The 24,681-nt window shown below is 43.7% G+C and overlaps 1 protein-coding gene and 1 long non-coding RNA gene across 19 annotated transcripts in view; both read left to right on the top strand.

Moving 5' to 3' along the window:
- The window catches only part of GPAT3 (glycerol-3-phosphate acyltransferase 3), an 88,166-nt gene that overhangs the window by 34,914 nt on the left and 28,571 nt on the right, over window positions 1-24,681 (top strand). For 12 of the 18 annotated variants that reach the window (XM_084973678.1, XM_003129347.6, XM_084973674.1 and 9 more), the window contains exon 3: window positions 1,374-1,440. The exons of the other annotated variants lie outside the window; for them this stretch is intronic. In XM_084973678.1, the coding sequence (XP_084829804.1) occupies window positions 1,374-1,440 (67 nt within the window). The remainder of the gene's footprint in view (window positions 1-1,373; window positions 1,441-24,681) is intronic. 18 annotated transcript variants of the gene reach the window in all.
- Window positions 15,956-21,157, top strand: LOC146401098 (uncharacterized). The gene is made up of 2 exons (XR_014813504.1): window positions 15,956-20,351; window positions 20,647-21,157. It is a non-coding gene; the product is annotated as an uncharacterized LOC146401098 (long non-coding RNA).

Raw genomic sequence — 24,681 nt, 5'->3', positions numbered from 1 at the left:
ATTTTATTTTTTAGTTAAAAATTTTTTTTATTAAAGTCTGGTTGATTTACAAGGTTGTACCTATTTCTGCTGTAAAGTGATCCAGTCATACATATGTAAACATTCTTTTTTTTTTTTTTTTTTTTTTTGTCTTTTTATGGCTCAACCTGCAGCATATGAAGTTTCTAGGCTAGGGGTCCAATCGGAGCTGTATATAGCTGCTGGCCTACACCACAGCCACAGCAATGCCAGATCTGAGCTGCATCTGCATCCTACAGCACAGCTCATGGCAATGCCAGATCCTTAACACTCTGAGTGAGGCCTGGGATCGAACCCGAGTCCTCATGGATACTAGTCAGGTTTGTTACCACTGAGCCACAGTGGGAACTCCCAACATTCCTTTTCTTATATTATCTCTCGTCTAAGTAATATTTTAATTGTTCCTTTTCTAAGCTAGAAAAATAGACATTGGGATTTTCTTGAGCGCTGTAAAAAGAGGTCACTTGCAGCTTTTGACCTATGATATGAATGGTAGATAATTTTGGAGGTGCATACAAAATACATAAAGGAGAAAAGAGCAAAGCACATCTTGGTATATTTCCTTACACTTTTCTTTATTCTTTTTCTTTCATTTTTAAAAAAAATTTTATTGAAATAGAGTTGATTTTCAATGTTGTGATAATTTCTGCTGTACAGCAAAGTGATTCAATTATACATATACACACATCCGTTCTCTTTCAGGTTTTTCCCCACACAGACCGTCACAGAATACTGGCTTGAGTTCCCTGTGCTATACAGCCTGTCCCAGCTGGCCAGTCATTCCATATACCACAGTGTGCATAGCTTTTGCAGGATTATTTCAGATGTCAGCAATTTGGCATCTTTGAGTGTGTCTCACCCTTGAATACCCGATTTGTTGTGAAAATAGTATTCTTTGTGACCTCTGTTTATGTTTTTGCATGTGTCAGTCTCATTTGATCCTCATAGCAATCCTGTGGGATAGGAACTATTATCCTCATTTTACAGGTGGGGAAACCGAGGGGGATTTGGTAACTTTAAACCCAGATAGACTTGATGCCATAATCTGAGCTCTTGCCCTTCATGCTTCATGACCTTTCCAAGGAATAAGTTATTGGGGTTCCAGGTGTGTGTGTGTGAGGGTTTAAGGTAAACCTGATTTTTTCCCCCATTTTATTTGGGCATTATCAGTAACTAATATAAGAGTACACCTGGGACTTGGAATACTGTTATATCAGAGATTCAGTGGGGGTATCTCTTCAATTCACATAGCACCAGGACTTAATAATTAATTTCATGTCTGTACAGGCATGGCTTAAATATTTTACATTCTGTTTGTGGCACAGTTTACATTAATACTTCTTGTTTTTGAACAGTGGGCCACAATACGAATTGAAAAAGGAGCCTCAAAGGAGTCAGTTCTTAAAAACTCAGCTTCTGTTGGTAAGTCTTCCTTTTCATTACGGTGGTTGAAATATCCAAATTGGGTATATTTTCATCTCCCCAATTTGAACTTGAAATATGCATAGAATAGTGTATTTTATGGTCCTTGGCCTGTTCATAATTCTGTCCTTTATGCAGAATAGCAGCCATCTGAGTTTGAATGAGTTTTTCCTGTTCATCTGTGGATTCTTACAGGGTGTTTCTAAAGGTTTGCATTTAAAGGTGGTTGCTCCTTGTAGTTAATGTTCTTAAGAAAAAAAGAGGGAGTTCCCTTCCTGGTGCAGCGGAAATGAATCCCACTGGTATCCATGAGGATGCCGGTTTGATCCCTGGCCTTGCTCTTTGGGTTGGGGATCCAGCATTCCTGTGAGCTGTGGTGTAGGTTGCAGATGCGGCTCATATCCTTTGTTGCTGTGGCTGTGGCTCCAATTGGACCCCTAGGCTGGGAACTTCCATATGCTGTGGGTGTGGCCTTAAAAAGCAAAAAAGAAAAGAAAGAAAGAAAGAGGCTAATTAGATTACCTGGCATTAAGTGCAGTTTGTGTTCAAGGTTTCATTAGCCCTTTATTCTAACTTATGGTTCTCAAAGTATGTTCCTCAAAATATTCTTTCCTGCCAAAAACGAATTGTTAATCCGTGAAATAGAAAAGCAGCTCCCTGGGGAAATAAGCCTGGACACCACCACATACTCCACATTCCTTTCGGAGAGTAATGATGTATGGTGACAAAGGCTCAGAAAGGTCTTGAGCGAAGAAACTTGATTAATTTTTGTTAGAAGTGAGTTAACAAGTCAACTGAGCTAACTAGTTCCTGCCTCTATTTGTGTGCCTTGCCTTTGACCCAGGAAACCCTTTTGCTTTGTTAAGAATGTTAAGACTTTAAAGACACTGGGTTCATCGGCAAGTGGAATTCCGTAGAAGTGAGGGCTGTGAAATTGGGAAGAAGCAAATCTTTGCTTTAATTAAAAGATCAAGCCTTTATGTGTTTTTCCAAAATAATGTGGAAACAATTTTGTGCCCATCTAATTTAGGGTTAAAGATGGTCAAAATGCCAAACTTTTTACTGGAAGGAATTTAGCTTCTGGAGGCTTGTCTGCGAGGAGTTGTAGACATTATATACTATAGTGCATTTTGGAAATAAAGAATTTGAGCGAAAACGTCTATGCATTTTTGTGTAATTAGATTGTTATGTTCAAATGACTGAAGAAACCAGTGGGTCTTCATGGTATCTACCCAAACACCAAAGGATTAGCACCGATAACATTTTTACCAAGAGTGCAGGTTTCTGGCTATGCTTGGTCCTCTTTTGATTGCCAGATAACCTTCTCTCCATTATGGCAGATCTACTAATTTTTAAATTTTCTGAGTTCTTAGGATTTAAGGGGAGAACAAAATTAATTGCTGATTTTTTGTTGTACTTGGTGAGACTTTGGGCTGTCTTTGATCTTGGGCGAAATTCTATGTAGATTGGGGTGGTGGCACATGTCTTGGGCCATGAGTTTAAAAAGGCACAAAGCGACAAAGTGTTTCAGTTTGGAAGGATAAGAGGATTAAAAAGGCACTAGGTGAGGGTGTTTGGAGCATTGTTTTAGTTTTTTCAGCCTTCGTGGGAGTGAATATTTCCACTTGTTTGATTTTTTTTTTCCTGCTCTTATGTCTTTCTTTTCTATTTCCAGTTTTTGCCTTTTTTATGGTACTTCCAGGAAGGAGTGGAAATCAACAGGAGGAGAAAATATAAATCATACTGGTTTAGGGGTAAGGCTGATGCCTACAAAATTTGTCATATTTCATTCAGAGTGGCTGCTCTTCCTTTTGTCCTGTGAAATTGGGAATTAACTACAGCCGTTACTGAGCATTTCCTACCTGTGAGGCTGACAGGGGCTCCACAGATGATGAAGACAGGGTTGCTGTGGGGAGTCAGGCATCCAATGACAGGCCACTGGGATAAATGCTAAAATAGGTTCATAAGCAAAGGATGATGTGATCTCATCTCTGTTAATCCCACAGCTGTGCCGGGCATGCACCTCCACTCCCATCCTGACTTATATCCTGCTTGGGTTTCCCTCTTGCAGGGTGTGTACCCTGTTGGTACCTGTTGGTATTTGGAGTCAGCCAACAGGTAGTATCACCATCCTGGACAGAGGTAGATGCTGATGAAAGATGCCAAGCACCTGGGTGCCCGGCTGGTGCAGTCTCCTGACTTCACAGCATCATGTCTGTACCAAAGCCGACCAGAGCACAAGTCAGTGTTGAGCTGGTCCAAGTTTAGGGATGTGTCACTGCAGGCCACGGGCCCCAGGGGTAACGGGTGCGATTTTGAGACATCTGAGTGACGGAATGCTGATAAGGGGTTTGGGGAGCGTGAGGGAGAGATGAGCAAACTGGGACAAGACTTAGGTTTATTTTCTGCAAGCAAAAAATTCTTTCTGCCTCTCTTTCTCTTGGTAATACAGCACATTTTTGGAAACAGGTTTCAAATCTCCCACTCTCGTTAAACCCCTCTTTGTCTTGTACGTGTGTGCTTTTATCGAGTAAGCCACTTGAAAGCGGAACCTAGGGACGTTTGATCTTTGTGTTTAAATACTTCCCTGCTGTCCGGCCATCCTCTACCACGTCTTCTGTGGAAACGCCGTCTTAGCTCACTGAGTTTCTGAGATGATCGTGAATAAGAGCTCTTTAAGAAGCTCTGTCTTGGCACTTTCCCCGTCTAGGTTTAAGGACTTTTCTTCCCCGTTAATGCGATGAAGGTAAATTGTCTCCCCCTTTCAAGTAATGAGGCCATAGGTAAGCTTCCGGCTGCGGTGGCGAACTCAGAGCTACCCTTTACCTTAGTTTTTGTTCCCCGAGAGCTGATGTGCTAGAAGGGAAGCCACGGAAAGGCGGGCCCTGGCTCTGGGCTCCTCTGCACTGGCTGCGCTTTGGTCTCTCCAGCCGCAGCACACAGGTGACTCCTCAGATCCTGGGACGGGGCCTGACGGAGAATTGCACAACTCTTGTTTTCCTCTGCGGTACCTAGTGCAAGGGGCTCTTTGACTCTGAGAAGCCGCCGTCCTCACCTCCCTCTGGGGACCTGGTTTCCAGGACTCGTGCTTTCAGACGGGAACGTTTGTGATTTTGATTGTGAATGAAATGAATGTAATTAAGGATGTCATTTTCCTGACTCAAGATAAATTCCAGTGTAATTGCATTCTGAAGCGAGGACGTTTTGAATGACTCCCAACCACGTGGTAGGAGTTAAGGCCTGGGGAGTGAGTCACAGACGATACAGATAAAGAGAGGCGGTGGCTCCATCTCTTTGGCAGAGTCCCCGCTGCCTGACTCAGCACTGCCGGCGGTGGGCACGCACTTCGCTCCTCAGGTCCTCTGCGTGCCCCTGTTCCAGCAAGGACTGGGCGTACGCGGCCTGCTGTTAATTAAGCTCCTGGGCTGAATTTCTCTTCTGCCCGGTGTCTCTTGCCCCTCAGCACCACCTCCCCGCTCCTCCACTCAAATACATACAGAGGTCAAAAGGCTATGGTGAAGGGTCTGATGTTATCCCTGTTCAGAGAGCTCAGGCTTGGAATTCTTTCTGTGACAATGGATCTGCCATGTCAATACCTGTACAACACTGGTTACAGCAACATTAATCAGATCTCTAGTTCCCGCTGTGGTGAAGTGGGTTAGGAAGCTGACTGTAGGAATTCCCACTGTGGTGCAGTGGATTAATGATCCAGTTTGTCCCTCTGGTGGCAGTGGTTCAGTCCCAACCTGGTACAGTGGATTAAGGATCTGGCATGGCAGCGGCAGTGGTGTAGGTCACAGCTGTGGCTCAGATTGGATCCCTGGTCCCGGAACTTCCATATGCCACAAGGACAGCAAAAAAAAAAAAAAAAAAAAAAAAATCAGATCTCTTGAATTCACAGAAAATGTGGAATAATTTGTTAAAGCAGACATTTGAGGAGTATCATTTTTATATATTAATTTTGACTTTGGCAGGTCATTTTTGAGAGTCTAAGTCAGCTAAGTCGTGGCATAAACTCTCTGAATATAAAATAGTATCCAGTGTCCTCAAGGATGTGGACTGTAATGCTTTCAGTAGGGTTATCTTGCTGATAAAATCCTGAAACTTGCCTAGATACTTGTAGAGAAAAATAATCCGATTACAGGATATAGAAGGATTATAAATGGAGTTTTTCTTTATCACGGCCAAACGTCCACCTGATTTTATTAGTCTGTCTTTGTTGGTAATGATGATAATGACAATTTTCAAACATATACAAAAGTAGAGAAATAGGGTAATGAGACCCGTGTAGTCCAGTTCATTGTTTTAATTGATTAGCCGAGTTACAGTATTGTCTTAGTTTCAAGTGTACAGCAAACTACACTTCATTTGGTTATACAGATATATATCTATATTCCTTTTTAAAAATTCTTTTCCATTACAGGTAATTACAAGGTATAGAATATACTGCTGTGCCTTACAGTAAATCCTTGTTGTTTATCTATTTGATATGTTGTTTATCGTATGTGTATCTGTCAATTTCATACTCCTAGTTTATCTCTCCCCCCCTTTCTTCTTTGGTAACTATAAGTTTGTTTTCTATGTATGTGTCTGTTTTTGTTTTGTAAATAAATTCATGTGTGCAGTTTGTTAGATTTCACATATGAGTGATCTCATAGTATTTGTCTTTCTCTATCTGACTTAACTTAGTGTTTTAGCCCATATATCCAGCTTTTGTCAAGGTTTTTGCCACACTTGGTTCATCTATCATTCCTTAGTGTTTGCTAAAATATTTGAGGCAGATATAAGATCCCATCTTTTCATGCATTGTTCTTTCTTTCTTCTTCTTCTTTTTTTCTTTTTTTGTCTTTTTAGGGCTGTACCCATGACATGTGGAGGTTCCCAGGCTAGGGGTGGAATTGGAGCTGTAGCTGCTGGCCTATGTCACAGCCATAGCAGTGAGGGATCTGAGGCACTTCTGCTACCTACACCACAGCTCCTGGCAACGTCAGATCCTTAACCCACTGAGCAAGACTAGGGATCATGGGTAATAGTCAGGTTTGTTAGCCACTGAGCCAGGATGGGAACTCCCTTCATGCATTCTTTTCAAAAGGACTTAAAAAATAACCACAATGCTATTATTCCTTTAAGAAACTTAATAATGTCTTAATATCATCTAATATGCAGTCCACATGTAAATTCCCTAACCAGCTCATAATGGGTTGACGGGTGATTTGTCTGACTCCAGAGTCAGTCATGGTTCACCGATACGGTTTGCTTATTTACTGATTGACTGATATTGTCTATATTGGACATACGAAGTCCAGTTTTTCCTTTCTTTTCTTTTTTTTTTTTTTGTTGTCGTTTTTCCTTTTCTAGGGCTGCTTCCTGCGGCATATGGAGGTTTCCAGGCTAGTGGTCTTATCGGAACTGTGGCCATAGGCCTGCGCCAGAGCCACAGCAACACGGGATCCGATCTGTGTCTGCGACCTACACCACAGCTCACGGCAATGCCAGATCCTTAACCCACTGAGCGAGGCCAGGGATCAAACCTGCAACCTCATGGTTCCTAGTCGGATTCGTTAACCACTGCGCCACGACGGGAACTCCCACGGAGTACAGTTTTCCTTCTCAGAACAAAACTTGTTGAATAGCAAGTTATTCTGAAAAAGAAATCACTGGCCTATCATGTGTTTTAATCCTCACATCTTAATGTAGCTCTGCAGAAGGCAAAGTTTGATTTTTTTTATTTGTTTGAAAACCACAGGGTTAGTCATTTACATTTCTAAGTGCATTGTCATGAAAAGGTAGTTCAGCAACACTCTGGAGAGCACTTGGGCAAAATTCCTATCAAAGGTGAAGACCCACCACCCCACAGTTTTACTTCTCCTAAGACAGCGAAGCTCCCCAAACCCTCAGCTTTTGTGTGTGAGGGGACAGGTTACAAGTGCACGCTGACGGTGGGAAGGTGGGGACCACTCAGTCGCTCCTCGGGAGGAAAGTTATGTAGCTGCTTGATGTATTCCAGACAGCAATCGAGATGAACTAACTGGATTTACATGAAGAAAACGAAATGGCCCAATCTCAAGCGATGTCGAGAGAAAGGAGATGGGTAGTGTAGAATAACCGTTTATTTAAAATTTAGTACCTCAAATATATACTATATAGTCCTGTAAATGTGTGTAAATAAGTATGAAATACATGTGAAAATGAGATCCTGCAGGATAGCGGTGACCTGCTAGGAGGGAGGAGAAGAGGTGGGCAGGTGCGCTTTAACTGCACCTGCAGTTTTTTCTTTAAAAAATATCTGAGGGCAGATATGACAATGGGTATTTTTTCTTTGTTGAACTCATAATTTTTGTTTAAACTTATATTTTAAACATAAACGCTAAAAAAAACCCAACCGAATAAAATATCAGTAGCCATTCATCTAGAGTCTGTAGTTTGATGAGCAGAACGTTTCGTATGAATAGAAAAATACAGACGTTCCTGTCGTGGCTCAGCTGAAACAAATCTGACTAGCATCCACGAGGACGAAGGTTCGATCCCTGGCCTCCCTCAGTGGATTAAGGATCCGGTGTTGCTGTGAGCTGTGGTGTAGGTCGCAGAAGCGGCTCGGATCGGGCCTTGCTGAGGCTGTGGTGTAGGCTGGTGCCTACACCTCCAATTGGACCCCTAGCCTGGGAACCTCCATATGCCACAGGTACAACCCTGAAAAGACCAAAAAGAAAAAAGAAAAAGAAAGAAAATACATACTATACCACAGGTGCGTCAGTTAAAAAAATTAAATTTAGAAGAAAAAAAGAAAGGAAAGAAAGAAAAAAAAAGTACCTGACTTGCGGGTATGATTGATGGTTACGTGGTCCAAAATCCATTTCCAGTCAGTGTGGCCAGTGCCTGGACTTTAAATGTAAACCCGTGGAACAAAGGCATTGTTCACTGAAGTATCTTACCTCTTAGCCGGATTTTGCAACTTCAGTACTACTGACATTTTGGGCTGAATAACTCGTTGTCACAAGAAGCAGTCCTGTGCCATGTAAAGTGATTAGCCGTGTCCTGGGTCTCTACCTCCCAGATAATAGGTGACAGCCGTGTCCGATAGTAGCAGGTGTCTCCTGGGGCCAAAATGCCCCCTTCCTTCCCCCTTCCAGTCCTTTGGGAGGCCCCTCTTAGTGAATGAATCTATTGGTACCCAGTCTCATTAGCATAACTTATTTTAGTTCTCTAAATCACAGCCCCTTGAAGAAACAGAACTTCATTGCCACAGTTTTGGGCGGCTGCTTTGCAAAGTAAGGCGTGGGAACGAGGGAGTTCGCAGGGGTCACTGGGCGGTGGGTGAGAAGGCGTGGTCTTAAGGAAAGGCGGAGGTGAGGCGAAGGACTTGCTTCACAGTTCACCTTGAAATCCGACAGAAGTACCTCGCTGCCGTCTGGGGGAAGCTTTACTTTAGAGTGGGTTAGAGACTCGACTATGACCCTATGCTCTCCCCGCTGAAAGCAGATGACTTAGCATTTAATCCTGGCCCACAATGAGTAAGCGGGGCGGAGTGCTGTTTCTGGCAGGAAGGAGGAAGACGGGAACAGTCCTATAACCGTGTTGGGAGCCACGGGTAGAAAAAGAGCACTTGAAGCCAGAGGTCACAGCAAGGAAGGTTCCCATCCTAAGAACCAGTTTTCCCAATACGTTTCAGCCCATAAAACATACTCTTATTTTTTCGGTTTGTTTTTCTTTTCACATAGCTGTAACAAAGTAGATGGCTCGTCCTGTCCCTATTTTCTGTGAAATTAGTTAAAAAACAAAAACATACTATAAGCAGGTTTACAGTGTTTCTGTCCTCAGCACTAACGAGCTATTGGAGATCTTGTTGGCGATTCACCCTCTTTTAATACCAACCCCCTCGGCAGTTGAGAAGAGGGTACTTGCATCTCAGAATCGTGGAGGTTTGAATAAGCTGGGTGAGAACTAAGACTGAAGGATTCTTTGAGAGCGAAAGGATCATGGGATCAGATGATAAGATAGTCAACTTAAGAATAATAAGATGGCCGCTGTGCTTATCCGGAGTTTTCCTCACTGTTGGGAGGAGTGGACATCTCATCAGTACCCATCAAATTCAAAATTCAGCTCATGGAGGGCCTGTTGTGGCTCAGCGGAAACGATTCTGGCTAGCATCCCTGATGATGCAGGTTCCATCCCTGGCCTCGCGCAGTGGGTTAGGAAACGAAATCCACGTTGTGATTTTAGACAGGTTCCCTCCCATCCACCACACCCCTTCAGGCCACCCTCTCCCACAGAGAAAAGCCCAATCAAAACTGCAAAGCTGCTTCATTTTGTTCCTATTCTGTAGAAACACCTGTCAGTAGAACGCATCAGTGATAATGATAACGATCACCAGTATTTGTTGAACGCCGACTCCGCTGGCTGTGCCCACTCGGCTCTCGTGGCCCACTTGAGGATAACGCCTTGTGGATCCTCATTCTACTCGAGGGGAAGCTGCGATGGAAGGAGGCCAGGCGCCTTGCTTTAGATCACATCAGTAGTCAAAGGCAGCCCGAAGAGGAACCCCAGTGTGTCTTTCTCACCCAGAATCCCCACCACCACCGCCTCCCAAACCATGCCTTCTCTCCAGCTCCTCTGGTCAGTGTCTTGTGATTCTCCCTTGGAAGGCTGAGGTAACTCAGCCCCAAATGCAAACTCCTCTGCCGAGTGTTGGCTTTGTCACATCCTAGCAAACTCATAACATTTCAACGTCAGATCAACAGAAATTTTAAGGAAATAACTATATTAAGAGTTCTCAGCTTGGGAGTTCCTGTTGTGGCTCAGCAGGTTCAAAATCTGCCTGGTATCTGTGAGAATGAGGGTTTGATCCTTGGCCTCGTTCCGTGGGTTGGCCTCTGATGCAGCTGGGATCTGGTGTTGCTGTGGCTGTGGTATAGGCTGGCAAGTGCAGCTCTGGTTCGACCCTGAGCCTGGTAACTTACATGTGCTGCAGGTGTGGTCCTAAAAAGAAAAAAAATAATATCCAGCTTTGTAATCAAAGATACCATAGGTAAACGCCAAATGATAAGACTGACGTGGTCATTGAATTGTTGGTTCGTTTGTTGAAGTTTTATGGAAGTTTATCCCATGTTGTGGGACTTCTTGTTTAATCAGATTGCTTATGTCCAGATCAACAAAGTTAATGTAGGCTGTCAGCCAAGATATGGATCAACAGTATATTGAACGAGCTGTTAAAATGTTAGTTGTTCAAATGAAACTGCCTGTTATTCCAAATGCCCGTTGGTGTGTCTGCAGTGTTGACTGGCAACTGATTACAATGGCCACACTTCCACCCTGCTCATGCTTTAAGTTAGGAGTAAACAAATGGTTAGTTCCATGGTATTTATATCTGGAGTTAAAATCTTCCCACTTTATAATCACCACTGATTATTTTGTAAGTTTTTGGAGAACTTCGGGGATCTATAAGGATGAAAAAGGAGGTAGGTTTTTTCGCCCACCTTTCTCAAGAGACTAAAGTACATCTCCAGTACTCTTAGCTTAGTACTTTGAGTCTTGAGAACTGAGACACTAAAAGAAAATTACTCATAATAAAAAAGGCAAGTTAGTCTAGTATAGATACACAAACCATGTAGAAAACAGAAAACTGGAAGCTTTATTTCTGTAAAGCTTTTGATTCCATCTTCATCCCAATAACGGGGTCAACAAATCCATGGTGCTGGCCGGAGAGGAACTCCCATTCCCTGCAGTCCCAGCCCATTTTTTTGAAGGTTCCTCAAGGAGCAGAACCAGTAGACCCTTATGTCTCCCGTAGCTGCCGGGGCACCTGGTGAACAAGAGGAGAGGACAGAAGGCTCTGCTGTTAGGGCCTCAGAGCCTTCTTCCTGTCCATCCTTGAAGCGTCTCTCTGGAAACAGAGGTCTTGCCTCTGCGCTTCTCCCGTGTTGAGTGCTGAGCAGCCTGTACCTGCTCTTTTCACCTGGGAAGCAGGTGTGGACCCTGGTGCACAGGGATTCAGGACCAACTGTGTGGGTGACATCATTTGATCTTTTTACCCATGTGAACATCTGAAAAATGCCCTGTATGTGGAGGACAGCAGCTTCAGGCCTTTACAAAAGAGTTAAAATACTCTGGAGACAGTGCATATACATAGCAAATGACATCCTTTGGCACGTTCTCAGAGAGAACAGCATCAGGGGCAGTGGCTTCGAGTATCCCTTTGGAACCAGTGGCATTGGCTTAGGCAGAGGGGAAATTGACAATGAATTGCAGAGACCACCCCTTAAAAAGAGAGAGAAAATAGGAGCTGCAGACCCAATAGAGAGTAGACACTGGCTGTGCGCATCAACCTGCTCGCTAGACTCTGTAAAATACTCCAAGTCTTTGCAAAGGGTTAAGTGTATTTTTTTTCAAGTGTGGTAAACTTTTCCTTTATTAAGTTGATATCTGTTAGTGTATCGTGCAAACAATACACTCTTTTGCCTCTGCAATGAGATTGGCACAAGTTTACCTAATAAATGAACGGTCCCTTTTTCAAAGACTTGTACATTCAAAACGGTGAGTTTCCTTGCCAGTCGTTGGCCAACCCCCTGGACCCCGCTACAGCAGGTGTCAGGTGTGTGATGCCAGCAGGCACTGTGAAATCCCAGCATGTGACACTGTCAACCTCTGATGCTCATTTGGCGTCTCTACAACTATCCTGTGCCCAAGGTCGCTGATCAGTAGAGAAGCGTGTGTATCAGGGTTTGTGTGTGGGAGAAAAGCAGGCATTTTGTAATCAACAAAAGGATGTAACATCCTTTTTTTTTTTTTAAAGGGACGTCCTTGCCTTTTGGCATTTCACCCTTATCCGCACGGGAAGTTACCTATTGTGTCCTTTAGTATAAGCCTGACTTAGTTTTAGAAACTTGTGTGATTTTGTAAGTTTCACGTAATGTGTTCTTTTTTTCCTTCATCTTTGCTGATAATCAGTAGAAACAACCCCTGCGTCATATACTAAATGGGGTTGCTGGTTCATGGGCTCAAGGAAGACAAAAAAGGGGAAAGTGGAGTTCTGCTGATGTGAAGAATCTCGAGTGATTTTAGGAAAAGAGGTATCAGGTGGAAGAAGTCGTAAGCAAAAGCAGGAGGGTAGGAGAGCCTAAGAGATTTTAGGGCCCGAAGAACTGATTTAGTCTGGCTGCAGCTAGGATGAACAAAGATGAGTTGGAGGTGGAAAGAGTTGAGACTGGATATTTCAATCCTAAAAGGGCTTGGATGCCAGGCCAAGAAATTATTTAATTACATTGTGAGATCTTAAGGTTTTGGAAGGTTGAATCTAGCAGCTTTGTGGAAGCGAGACCGGATGGGAAGAGGGCAGACTACGTGGAGAAAGAAGGTGGTAGGTGGAAAGCCGTTCTGGGAGGTGGTGGGGCCTTGAACCAGAGGCGTGGGGCTGGTGGAGGGGTGGAGCGTCTGGGCAGCCACCTAGAAACCTGAGCCCTGGGGAGGAAGTCAGCACCACAGGTGCACGTTTTGGGGAGTTATTCGCAGAGGGTGGAAGTTGCAATGGTAGTTGGAATGAACTCGGAGTGAAAGGCATTGATAGAGGCTAGAGGGGGAAAAAAGCATAGAAAGGGGCAGGAAGAGATAATGAACCAGCTAAGAATCAGCCAGGGAAGAGGATGGGGGCAGAAGGCATAGGACGATCAGAGGAGAGGGAATTCTAACTTTATATTTTTCTCTCTCCTCCTTCCTCCACCCACTGATGCTCTTTTGTGCTACATTTTTCTCCCAAGAATCGCAGATGTTGTCCGTCCGCTCCTTTTCAGAAATGCAATGAGACTACCTTATCTGTAAACTGCTTTTCCTTGAGTATATACACAGGCGAGGTGGAGGGGGTTACTAGGGACTTCTAAAGCTAACCCAGAAATGATGTAGTTGGCGGTATATTTGAAATGCTGGGGTGACACTGGTTATGTGGAAAGTGGTCACAGTACGGTTTCACTTTGCTGCATCTTTACAGTCCTAGACAGGCTGAGCCATCAGGCTGATGGGATTCTGGGAGAGCAAGCAGGTGAACACACTGAGGGTACAGGTGTGCCAGTTCTTGTGTAAATATTTTAAATTTTGGGTTTACACATCTTTTAAAAAGTTTTTGCTATAAGTAATGTAGTTGCATGGCACAGAAATCATAGCAATTTAAAAACGTGCTTTTTGGAAGTTCCTGTTATGGCTCAGTGGAAACAAATCCAACTAGGAACCATGAGGTTGCACGTTTGATTCCCTGGCCTTGCTCAGTGGGTCAAGGATCCGGTGTTGCCATGAGCTATGGTGTAGGCCAGTGGCTACAGCTCCAATTAGACCCCTAGCCTGGGAACCTCCATATGCCGCAGGTACAGCCCTAAAAAGATAGAAAGACCAAAAGAAAAAAAAAATGCTTTTTGGGAGTTCTCACCTTGGCACAACAGGATTGGCGGTGTGTCTTCAGCACCAGCATCCATTCCTGATGTGGAACCCGCGTCCAACACAGTGGGTTTAAGGACCCGGCATTGCCACAGCTTTGGCTCAGATCTGAGCTCTCGCCTGGGAACTCCATAGACTGCTGGACAGCCAAAAAAGAAAAATACAAACAAACCTACATGTGCTTTTGGAGTTCCCTGGTGGCCTACTGGGCTAAGGATCCAGCATTGTCACTGCTATGGCATGGGTTGATCCCTGGCCCAGGGACTTCAGCATGCCATGAGCATGGCCAAGAAAAGAAAAAGTGCTTTGATAAATATAGCTTCCAGCCGTTACTGACACTTCCAGGCCGTATTGGTGTCCTGTGGATGGTGCAGTGGTTCTTTTTGCCGTTGCAAACGTGCTGTTGTAGCGCAGATGTTTGTTATTTTCTTAACTTGTCAACACCAAAAACGACATACAGTGAACACTACTCTGAGCCTGTGTTTTCACTGTATCCTATAGTCCTGTCTACGTAATGACGTGGAAAGTTTCTTTTTTAACAACTACAAGAAATTTCTTTACATGAACGCAAATGGTGCTTTTTACCTGTAGTTCTCCACCTTTTGCTGGCAAAAAAAAAAAAAAAAAAAAAAAAAAAAAAAAAAAAATTCGGAGATACAGACTCTCTGTAATGTGAGTTGTACTTACCGTGAATCTGTGACATGAACGGGCTCGCCCTGTCAGAGAGCGTTTGTAGTTCTCATCAGCTCGTCCTTCATTAATGGCTGTACTGTTGTTCTTCCCCCCAGCTTCACCGAGGGTGTTCATGTATCTCAAACTCTTGGGTTTGGAGTTCTTGTCATGGCGCGTCAGAAACAAATCCGACCAGGAACCATGAGGTTATGGGTTCAATCCTTGGCCTCCTCAGTGGGTTAAGGATCCAGCATTGCCATGCGCTGTGGTGTAGGCTGGCACCACAGCTCCAAATAGACCCCTAGCCTGGGAACCTCCATATGCCGCAGGTGTGGCACTAAAAAGCAAAAAAAAAAAAAAAAAAATTTGGGTTTGTGTCAGTCTCATAGGTGAGAAGTGGAAGCTCAGGTTTAGTCTCAATTTGTGTAATTTCGTAACATTTTATGTTTAAGGGCCATCTGTATTGCTTTTCCTAGGAATTACCTACTTACGTCTTTTGTCCATTTTTCTATTTCTTTTGGTTTCTGTTTTCCTTTGACTTCTAGGACCCTCTCATATATTAAAGGGATTGGCTTTTATCTGTGCTGAGATACAAGTATTGCTTCCAGTTTGCAATTTGTATTTTTTCCTTTGCATATCGTGCTTCTTACTATGAAGATAGTTTTCATTTTTATGTAGTCAGATTTATCAATGTTTTCTTTTCACAGCTTCTGCGTTTTGAGTTTTTAGTGGAAAAATTTTTCCCTCTGCTGGGTCTTAAGGGAATTCTCTAACATTTTCTTTGATTACTTTTATGTCTTTAAAAAAAATTTAAATCTTTGATCCACTTATTCCGGTTCATTTGTCCAGATGGCTATACAAATTTTGCAACACTCCCTGTTAAAAACCGCATCTTCCTGACTGATTTGCAATGCATCCTTAGTAATTCCCTGAATTCTAGTATATTTTTGGATCTGTTTCTGAACTTTCTATTCTCTTTGTCTTCTCATGCACTGGTATCATGTTGTTTTAATTATTGATATTTTAATAGATTGTTTTCATATCTGTTAGGAATTGTTGTTCTTGTTGCTTTTCCTTACAGAATTCTTTTTTCTTTCTTTCTCTCTCTCTCTCTCTTTTTTTTTAGAGCCACACCTGCGGCATATGGAAGTTCCTAGGCAAGGGATTGAATTGATGCTGCAGCTGCCAGCCTACACCACAGCCATAACAACTGAGCAAGGCCAGGGATCGAATCTGCATCCTCATGGCTACTAGTCAGGTTTGTTACCGCTGAGCCAGAATGGGAACTCCAGTATAAGTTTTTTGAATGAACAAGAGGATGAAGGGCCAGGGTAACAAAGTGGGCCTTGTACACAGAGGGGAACAGATTGTGGTGGTTCTTTTTTTGTCTCTGTAGGGCCACACCTGCGGCATATGGAGATTCCCAGGCTAGGGGTCGAATTGAAGCTACAGCTATCAGCCTACACCACAGCCACAGCGATGCGGGATCCGAGCTGCTTCTGTGACCTACACCACAGCTCATGGCAATGCCGGATCCTTAACCCATGAGCGAGGCCAGGGATTGAACCTGTGTCCTCATGGATGCTGGTCAGATTTCGTTTTCACTGAGCCACGATGGGAACTCCTATAGGTGTTTAAAGTAAACTTTACCCTTGTATAAAAAAAAAATTTTTAATGTAACTTTTTTTTTTTGGCTGCCCTCAGCATATGGAGTTCCCAGGCCAAGGATCAGATCTGAGCCAAAGTTGCTGCCTAAGCTGCAGCTGCGGTGATGCTGGATCCTTAACCCACTGTGCCAGGCTAGGGATGGAACCTGCATCCTCATGGACATTATATTGGGTTCTTAACCTACTGAGCTGCAATGGGCAGTCCTGCCTTTTCTTTTGATGGTGTATACGAATCTAGTTCTACAGCAGCTTTGCTGCTACATGGACACTTGTAAAACTTTTCTGTAGTGAATGTTTTCAGTTCGCATCGTATTCATGTTTTTGCTTTCCCTCCTGTCTAGTCTCTCCACTTCCAAGACAGAGAAACTTCCAACCTTCAAAACAACAACCAAAAAATGACCTAGCCCACAGTAACCCCTCTTACAAGAACACTGCTAACTTGACCATCAAATAGATAAAATATTATCAATAACGGGCAGTAATTAAGCAGAAAGGCGTTAATGTGTCTGTGAACTCTCAGTGTTCTAATCCTTACGGGTAGTAACGTGCTTCTCTCCTCCTAAGTCTCCTCTTCTAAATCATTTTAGGTTGTAGGGTGAGTGGGTTAACACAGACCCATTGCTCGTAGCAACAAGATGATAACATGAATCAGAGGTGGGGCTGGTCCAGGTTTTGCAATAGCCTGAAACTTATGCAATTTGGAGACTCTCTTTAAGAAAAAGAATTCACAGAATTCGGTGTGGGAACTTGGAAGGGGCCGTGCAGATGAGGGAAGCTTAACCTTATTAGCTTCACGGTCAGTCTGTCTTTGGTTCAGAGACCTTGAACTCAAAGGTAGAATCATGGCCGAGGCGACAGCAGGTTGTTGGATCCGAAAGAGGTAGAGGCTCTTTTCTGTAAATGTCGGCCGGGCGACCCTCCAGGTTAGTGAGGCTGTAACAGAGGTAGACGACATCTGTGTGTCTTAACAGCACAGCAGCACAGCACCGAGGGTGCTTCTCCTTTCTAAACCTTCACTGATCTGCAGGATGCACGGGGCAGCTCCTTCTGCATCAGAGAGGACTTGAAGGGGAAGGAGATTGGCAGGACGTCTGTGTGCTGAGTCATAAGCCAGGCAGAACAGCCTCCTGGGACAGTTCACACCTGGCTGAACCCCAAACCGGGAGAGCATTAGATGGACCTCTGCCGAGGGCTGCTTTTTGCTGGTTTATCTGAGGAAATCTAATCAGATGTTCTCCAGGCTGTAAAAGATTCCTGCCACGGTTTGAAAAAAAAAAAAAGTGACTTGAGCTCTGGTTTTTTTCTGGGATGGATGATCCAGTCTGAGTCAGTTAGTGACACGCGCATACCCAGATTCATGATAGATGGAGGCTGCTTAGCAAAGTCCATTTCCCCCTTCCAAGGTGGGAGAGGTCCTAGAGCCCCTGCTGCTCAGGGCTTCTCTTTAGCAAGGAAGAAACGGGCTGCTGTGGCGTTGATGGGGAAGATCTTGCATATTCGAGGTTTGCCACAGAGGCAGTGGTGAGCAGTGACATGGAATTGGAGGATTAGGATATGAAGGAATATTTGGAGTATGAGAACCTGAGGGAGTATTTGGTTTTGGAGTTGCAGACTTGGTTTCAAATCCTGGTTTCCTTTTTCTCCCTGTGGCCCCAGGCAAGTTACCCAATCCCTCTGAGCCTTACTTTCCTCGTCTAAAAATGGGGATAATAAGAGTTCCCTGGCTGCTGTGGCGTGGGTTCAGTCCCTGGCCAGGAACTTCTGCAGGCCCCACGCAAGGCCAAAAAAACTGGGAATAAATTGGACAATACCTCATAGGATTATGAGGATTACATACATGAGTGTACGTGTCGAGGTTTAGCACAGCCACGTCAAGAAGCATTTAATAAATGTCAGTTGTCTTTTCGTTTAGAAAGGAAAACTTAGAAAATATTCATGGAAGGATACGTATGATTGGCTAGGCCCCTAACTGGGATTATAACTAGAAGTTGTGGGAACTCTTAATTGGAAGAGTTTTCTGATTAAAAAAAAAGTGGTGGCTCAGCAGATTAAGGATCTGTCATTGTCACTGCCGTGGCTCTGATTACTGCTGTGGCAGTTTGATCCCTGGCCCTGGAACTTCTGCATGGTCTAGGCTAGGTCAGAAAAACTGAGGCATAATTAACATTCATTAAATTACACAAATATCAACTGTTCCACAAGGTGAAATTTTACGTATTTATAGACCAGTGTGACTGCACCCAGATTCAGTGACAGAACGTACTCATGAGTTCAGAGTCCTCTCGCCCTACTTGGTAGACGTCCCTCGTCCCTCGGTCTCCATGGTGACCTCTTGATTTCTGTCCTTATCAATTAGTTTTTCTTTTCCTTTTTTGAGATGCATGTAAATGGAATCATACAGTATGGGCTCTTTTGTGTCTGTTTTTTTCACCCAGCATAATGTTTATGAGATTTCTCCATGTCGTTGCATGAATCAGTGGATTTTTTAAATCGCTGTGGAGTATTTCTTTATACAAATACGTAATAATTTGCTTACCCGTCATCACGTTGATTGACATTTGGGTTATTTTCGGTGTTTAGCTCTTTGGAATGAAGCTGCCATAACCCTTGCTGTGAATCTGTTTACTCATTTCTCGTGGGCGAACACCGTGAAGTAGACTTGCCAGGTCATAGGCTAAGCTGGTGTCTGGAACTGTTGGAAACTGCTTAGTGCCCTTCGAGAGCGGGGACATGCTCAGAGCTAAGTCTCAGTGCCTTCCAGTTGCTCCATAGCCTCTTCAAGGTTTGGTATTTTGGGCCCTTTTAGTTACAGCCATTGTGGTGGGTAAGTGGTAGTACATCTCTCTCTCTCTCTTTTTTTTGGCTGTGCCCTCGGCATATGGAACCCAAGCCTCAGCAGTGAAATGCCGGATCCTTAACTGCTAGGCCACCAGGAAGCTCCTCATTTTTTTTTTTTTTTTTTCTTTTTAGGAGGTTCCCAGGCTATGGGTCTAATTGGAGCTACAGCTGCTGGCCTATACCACAGCCATAGCAATGCGGGATCTGAGCCGCATCTGCGACCTACACCACAGCTCATGGCAATGCCTGATCCTTAAGCCACTGAGCAAGGCCAGGGATCAAACTTACATCCTCATGGATGCTAGTCAGATTCATTAACCACTGAGCCGCAATGGGAACTCCCATATTATCACCTTAATGAATGTCCTTTTATGGGAATATTTTAAAACTAATCTAGATTAGGTCCTTTTACTTCCAATTACTTTGGTGTGCATCTCAAAATCTTGACTTTTTTTTTTTTTTTTTTTTTTTTTTTTGCTACACCCCATGGCATCTAGAAGTTCCTGGGCTTGGGATCGAACCTGGGCCACTCACATCTGAGCTGCTTAAGTGACAATGCTGGATCTTTTACCCACTGCGCCACAAGGGAACACCTCAAAAACCTAACTTTTTAAAAACATAGTCCTGCTACCATTATAACGTTTAACTAAGATAACAGCAATAAACTGTGGTTTTAAAAAGTACTTAGAAAGGAAAGCAGTGGTAATCAGGAACACAAAAGATCCTCCATGAAGTAAGCACAGTCAAACCACCTAGTTTACGTGTGGAAATTGTAACTTGACTAATGGCCCAGCAAATTTTTTGCATAAGATACGGTTAAAGCGTAGCCTTGTGGCATTACAGCTAAACTATTTTGAAAAAAGATGGCAAAAAGTGGACTGGAAACCTGTGCAGCTGGGTGACTGTGTCATTGATGCCCTGATTATTGTCTTAGTATCTGCAGTGATTAACGAATTGGAGGAGAAAGGGGACAGAGCCTGGTGGTCTGTTTCAGGGAGCTCTCCTTGGCCCTGACTTCTTAGAATTGTAGAAGGACCTTGTACTACGTCTAAGCGATGGAACATGTGTCTTCTCTCTCCGGAGCTTGGTACTGAGTATTTCTGCTCTTTCATCTCAGCATCTCTCACCCACCCTGCTCCCCAGCCCCAACCCCAAACAATCTTTACACCTATTTCACCTTGGCCTATCAGGCCAGTCGCATTTATGGATCAGGAAGGATATCTGGACTTAGGAGGGAATAGCATAGGCTTGGCTTGCTTGCTTGCTTTTTTCTTTTTAAGGCTACACTCCCAACATAAGGAAGTTCCCAGGCTAGGGGTGGAATCAGAGCTGCAGCTGCCAGCCTACCCCACAGCCACAGCAACTCTGGATCCTAGGCACTTCCACAACCCACACCGCCACTCACGGTAACTTGGGATCCTTAACCCACTGAGCGAGGCCAGGTATCGAACGCACATCTTCATGGATCCTGGTTGGATTCCTTTCTGTTATGCCACAAAGGGAATTCCCAGAAAATACTATTTTATTTTATTATTTATTTATTTATTTATTTATTTTGTCTTTTTGCTATTTCTTGGGACGCTCCCGCGGCATATGGAGGTTCCCAGGCTAGGGGTCGAATGGGAGCTGTAGCCGCCAGTCTACACCAGAGCCACAGCAACACTGGATCCGAGCCGCGTCTGCAACCTACACCACAGCTCACAGCAACGCCAGATCGTTAACCAGATCGAACCTGCAATCTCATGGTTCCTAGTCGGATTCGTTAACCACTGCGCCACGACAGGAATTCCAGAAAATACTATTTTAAAAGACACAGAGTTCCAATTTATTTAGGCAAGAACCATCAGTAGCTGCTAATACCGCTAGGCAGATGTTTGAAGATCAGGATATTTCTGTAGTCTCCATGTATCTCCCTTTATGGAGTTCCTGTGGGGCTCAGTGGGTTACGTATCCGGTGTTGTCACTGCAGTGTCTTGAGTTTGATCCCTCTCCTGGGAAGTTCGCGTGCTGTGGGCACAGCCATAAATAAATAAATAAATAAATAAAATTTGTAAACAGGATCTCCCCTTTATAGACACTTTTCAGTAATAATGATCTATTATTATTAAAATCAAAGAGAAAAAGAACACATCCCCAGCGGAGAAGCCTTGTCAGCAGACTGCCTCGAGCCAAGGGCTCCAGTGAGCATCAGCGGTCATGAGACCAGCTGAGCTCGCGGTGCCTGCTGAGGCCCAGTGGGAGGGCAAGAGCACCGCTTCCACGGGGTTCCCACCCACAGCACTGCCTGCGTCCAATCATGAAGAGGCATCAGATCAACCTAGACTGAGAGACCTACAAAATAAATTGCTGGTACTCTTAAGAAATGCCAGGGTCTTGAAAAAAAAAAAAAAAAGGCCAAGGAACCTTTTCATACAATTGGAGACTCAAGAGATGACACTTGGAGCTCCCTTTGTGGCTCAGTGGGTTAAGGATCTGGCATTGCTGCAGCTGTGACGTCGGTTGGAACTGTGGCTCGGATTTGATCCCTGGCCTGGGAACTTCCATCTGCCAAAGGTGAGGCTGAAAAAGAAAAAAAGAAACAGATGGCAGATACGTGTAATGCATAATTCTGGGGTGACACCTGGACCCAAAAAATCTAGGATGCTATTAGGACCATTGTCAGAATTTAAATAAAGTCTGTAGATTAGATACTGGTATTGCAGTAGTGGCCACTTTCCTGATTTTGATAATTGAACTGTGGTTAAATGAGTGAAGTTCTGTGTCCCAAGAAAAATCTATGCTGAAATATTTGGGGACAAAGAGCATGAAGTCTGAAATTTATTCTCAAGTGTTTCCAAAAAAAGTACTATTTTATACAACAGTAAAGCAAATGTGACAAAGTGTTGGCAATTCGTTGATCTGGGTAAAGTGAACTATTGTTGCAACTTTTCTGTATATTTGAAATTATTTAACAAAAATCTTCCTGGGTTTTATGCCTGGGAGTGGAATTGCTAGGTCTGGGGCTGCGAATATCTTTAAATTTACTAGACAGTGCCAAATTGTTTTCTAGTGTGGTTCTAACGCTTGATATTGTTCAATTAAAGAATTTTTTTTTGTGGCTGCTCCTGCAGCATGTGGAAGTTCCTAGGCCAGGTATCAACCCACATCACAGCAGTGATCCGAACTGCTGCAGTGATAATACTGGATCCTTAACCTGCTGAGCCACAAGGGAACTCCTTAATTATATTTTTTAAATCAGTCTTCACAGGTATGAAATAGTATATCAGTGGTTTCAGTTTGCATTTCTCTGATTATAGTGAAACTAAGTATCTTCTTAAATGCTTATTTGTGGAGTTCCCATTGTGGTGAATTGGAAACAATCCCACTAGTGTCCATGAGGATGCTGGTTCCGTCCTTGACCTTGATCAGTGGGTTGGGGATCTGGCATTGCCATGAGCTGTGGTGTGGGTCGCAGGCTCAGTTTGGATCCTGTGTTCCTGTGGCTGTGGTGTAGGCCAGCAGCTGTAGCACCAATTTGACTCTTAGCCTGGGAACTTCATATGTCACAAATGTGGCCCTAAACAAAGCAAAAAAAAAAAAGAAGTTTTTTTGCTGTTACTGTTGTGGCACAGGTTTGCTCCCTGGCCTGGGAACTTCCGCATGCTGTGGGTGCAGCCAAAAAGAAAAAAAAAAGGTCAGTCGTTAAGGCCTACTCTTTTTTTTTTGTCTTTTTGTCTTTTTAGGGCTGCACCAGTGGCATATGGAGGTTCCCAGGCTGGGGTCTAATCGGAGCTGTAGCCGCTGGCCTACACCACAGCCACAGTAACTAGGGATCTGAGCTGTGTCTGCGACCTACACCACAGCTCACAGCAATGCTGGATCCTTAACCCACTGAGCAAGGCCAGGGATCGAACCCACAATCCCATGGTTCCTAGTGGAATTCGTTAACCACTGAGCCATGACAGGCGCTCCAAGGCTTACTCTTTTTATGAATTACTTGCCATATACTTAGTGATCTTTTTTTTTTTTTTTTTTTTTTTTACTGAGGCCTTTGACTTTTTATTAATTTTTTTTGTACGTCTGAATATATTGTGGAAATTAATCCTTTGTCAGCTAGATGCATTGAGGTTACCCACATGCTTTCGAAAGAGGCTTAGGGAAAATATAAATTTGTGTTATATTTCAGTTACACAGAATAAAGTAGGTCAGGGGGCAGAGAAAACATTGCACATCAAGTGTGTGGGGGCAAAGGAGCTGGTTTCTGTTTACACATCTCTTCTCTCCTGGGCTCCTGGCTCAGTTGAATCATCTGTGGCAACTTGAACTTGTGTTCTTACCTCCGGTCCCCCTGAAAGAGGTTGTTTTTAGAAGGGCTAGCTCCAGTGTGTTGCATTCAGAGGTTTCCTGAATAACTATTCATCCCTCTTCTTCTATGCTTAAAAAAAAAAAAATCTGTGCAAGTTGCTAAATAATGAAACTCTTGTATTGATAAATATAGTGCTTGGATTGAGTAACCTGCTCTGAGTGGCACAGCAATACCTACAGAGCCAGAGGGTAATTCAGTAGCAACACTACTTGCTTCATCATCTAATACTGATTAAACCCTTTTCAGAGATGAAAAAAGGTTAATAAACCACTTGGACTGCACTGCTGAAAAGCATAATCTAATGATCATTCAAGAAACTTATTACTTTATTGCTCTCATTCATAAAGTGATTAGGTATTAGCTTTGCAAGTGAGCAAAAACAAAGAAAACCTTCTGAAAAACCTAAAAGTAAAATCAGGCAACTTTAGGCTTTGGGGAGTTCCCTTTGTGGCTCAGTGGGTTAAGAACCCAATATAATGTCCATGAGGATTCGGGTTAGATCCCTGGCCTTGCTCAACAGGTTAAGGATCCAGCATTGTTGCAATCTTCGGCAAAGGTCGAAGATGAGGCTTCCTGTGGCTGTGGTGTAGGTCGGCAGCTGCAGCCCCGTTTGATCCATAGCCCGGAGTCTCCATGTGCTGCAGATGTGGTTGTAAAAAAAAAAAAGTGAAAGAAAGAAAAGGAAGGAAGGGAGGGAGGGAGGAAGAAAGAAAGAGAGAGAGAGAGAGAGAGAGAGAGAGGGAGGGAGAGAGGGAGGGAGGGAGAGAGGAAGGAAGGAAGAAAGAAGGGAGGAAAGAAGAAACTTTTAGCCTTTGTAAGGCTACTAACACTTGCGCACGCCCCACCCCATTTTACAAAGGACGACACCACGTTAGGTGACTTACTGGTTACCCACAGTCATAGAACTAGCTGGTGGTTGTCCTAAAGGATCTTGACTTTGGACTCCAGATCCTGTTTATTTTCCAGTGCAGTATGCTACTGTTCCTTCAAAAAATGGGTGCATTGCAGCTCCTTCTCTGGATGCACATCCGGATTCTGCAGAGGATAGATAACATAGTTCTCGCACTTTCCTCTCTGATTTCCTAGTAAACTGAACAGTGAGAAAATCAAAGTGGATCCTCTCTCACGGAATTCAACCTCTTAAGTCTTGTCTTTTCTAATGTAGGAAGTAAATTCCTTTGTGATATGCCCCAGGGGACACATGGATAGCCATCTCACTGTGTATATGGCTACTTTTTATTCTCGAAGATTGCCTCATGTGTGGCTTTTATCTAGTGGTTAGAACTGGGTGGCAGTAGTCAT

The sequence above is a fragment of the Sus scrofa genome, chromosome 8, assembly GCF_054392235.1.
Source record: "Sus scrofa isolate SSC_HxYL_T2T_F1_AM1 chromosome 8, Sscrofa_HxYL_maternal_Yorkshire_Landrace_v2.0, whole genome shotgun sequence".
Classification (NCBI taxonomy): domain Eukaryota; kingdom Metazoa; phylum Chordata; class Mammalia; order Artiodactyla; family Suidae; genus Sus; species Sus scrofa.
Note: the sequence above shows the minus strand (reverse complement) of the source record. Positions and strands in the feature narration are given on the sequence as shown.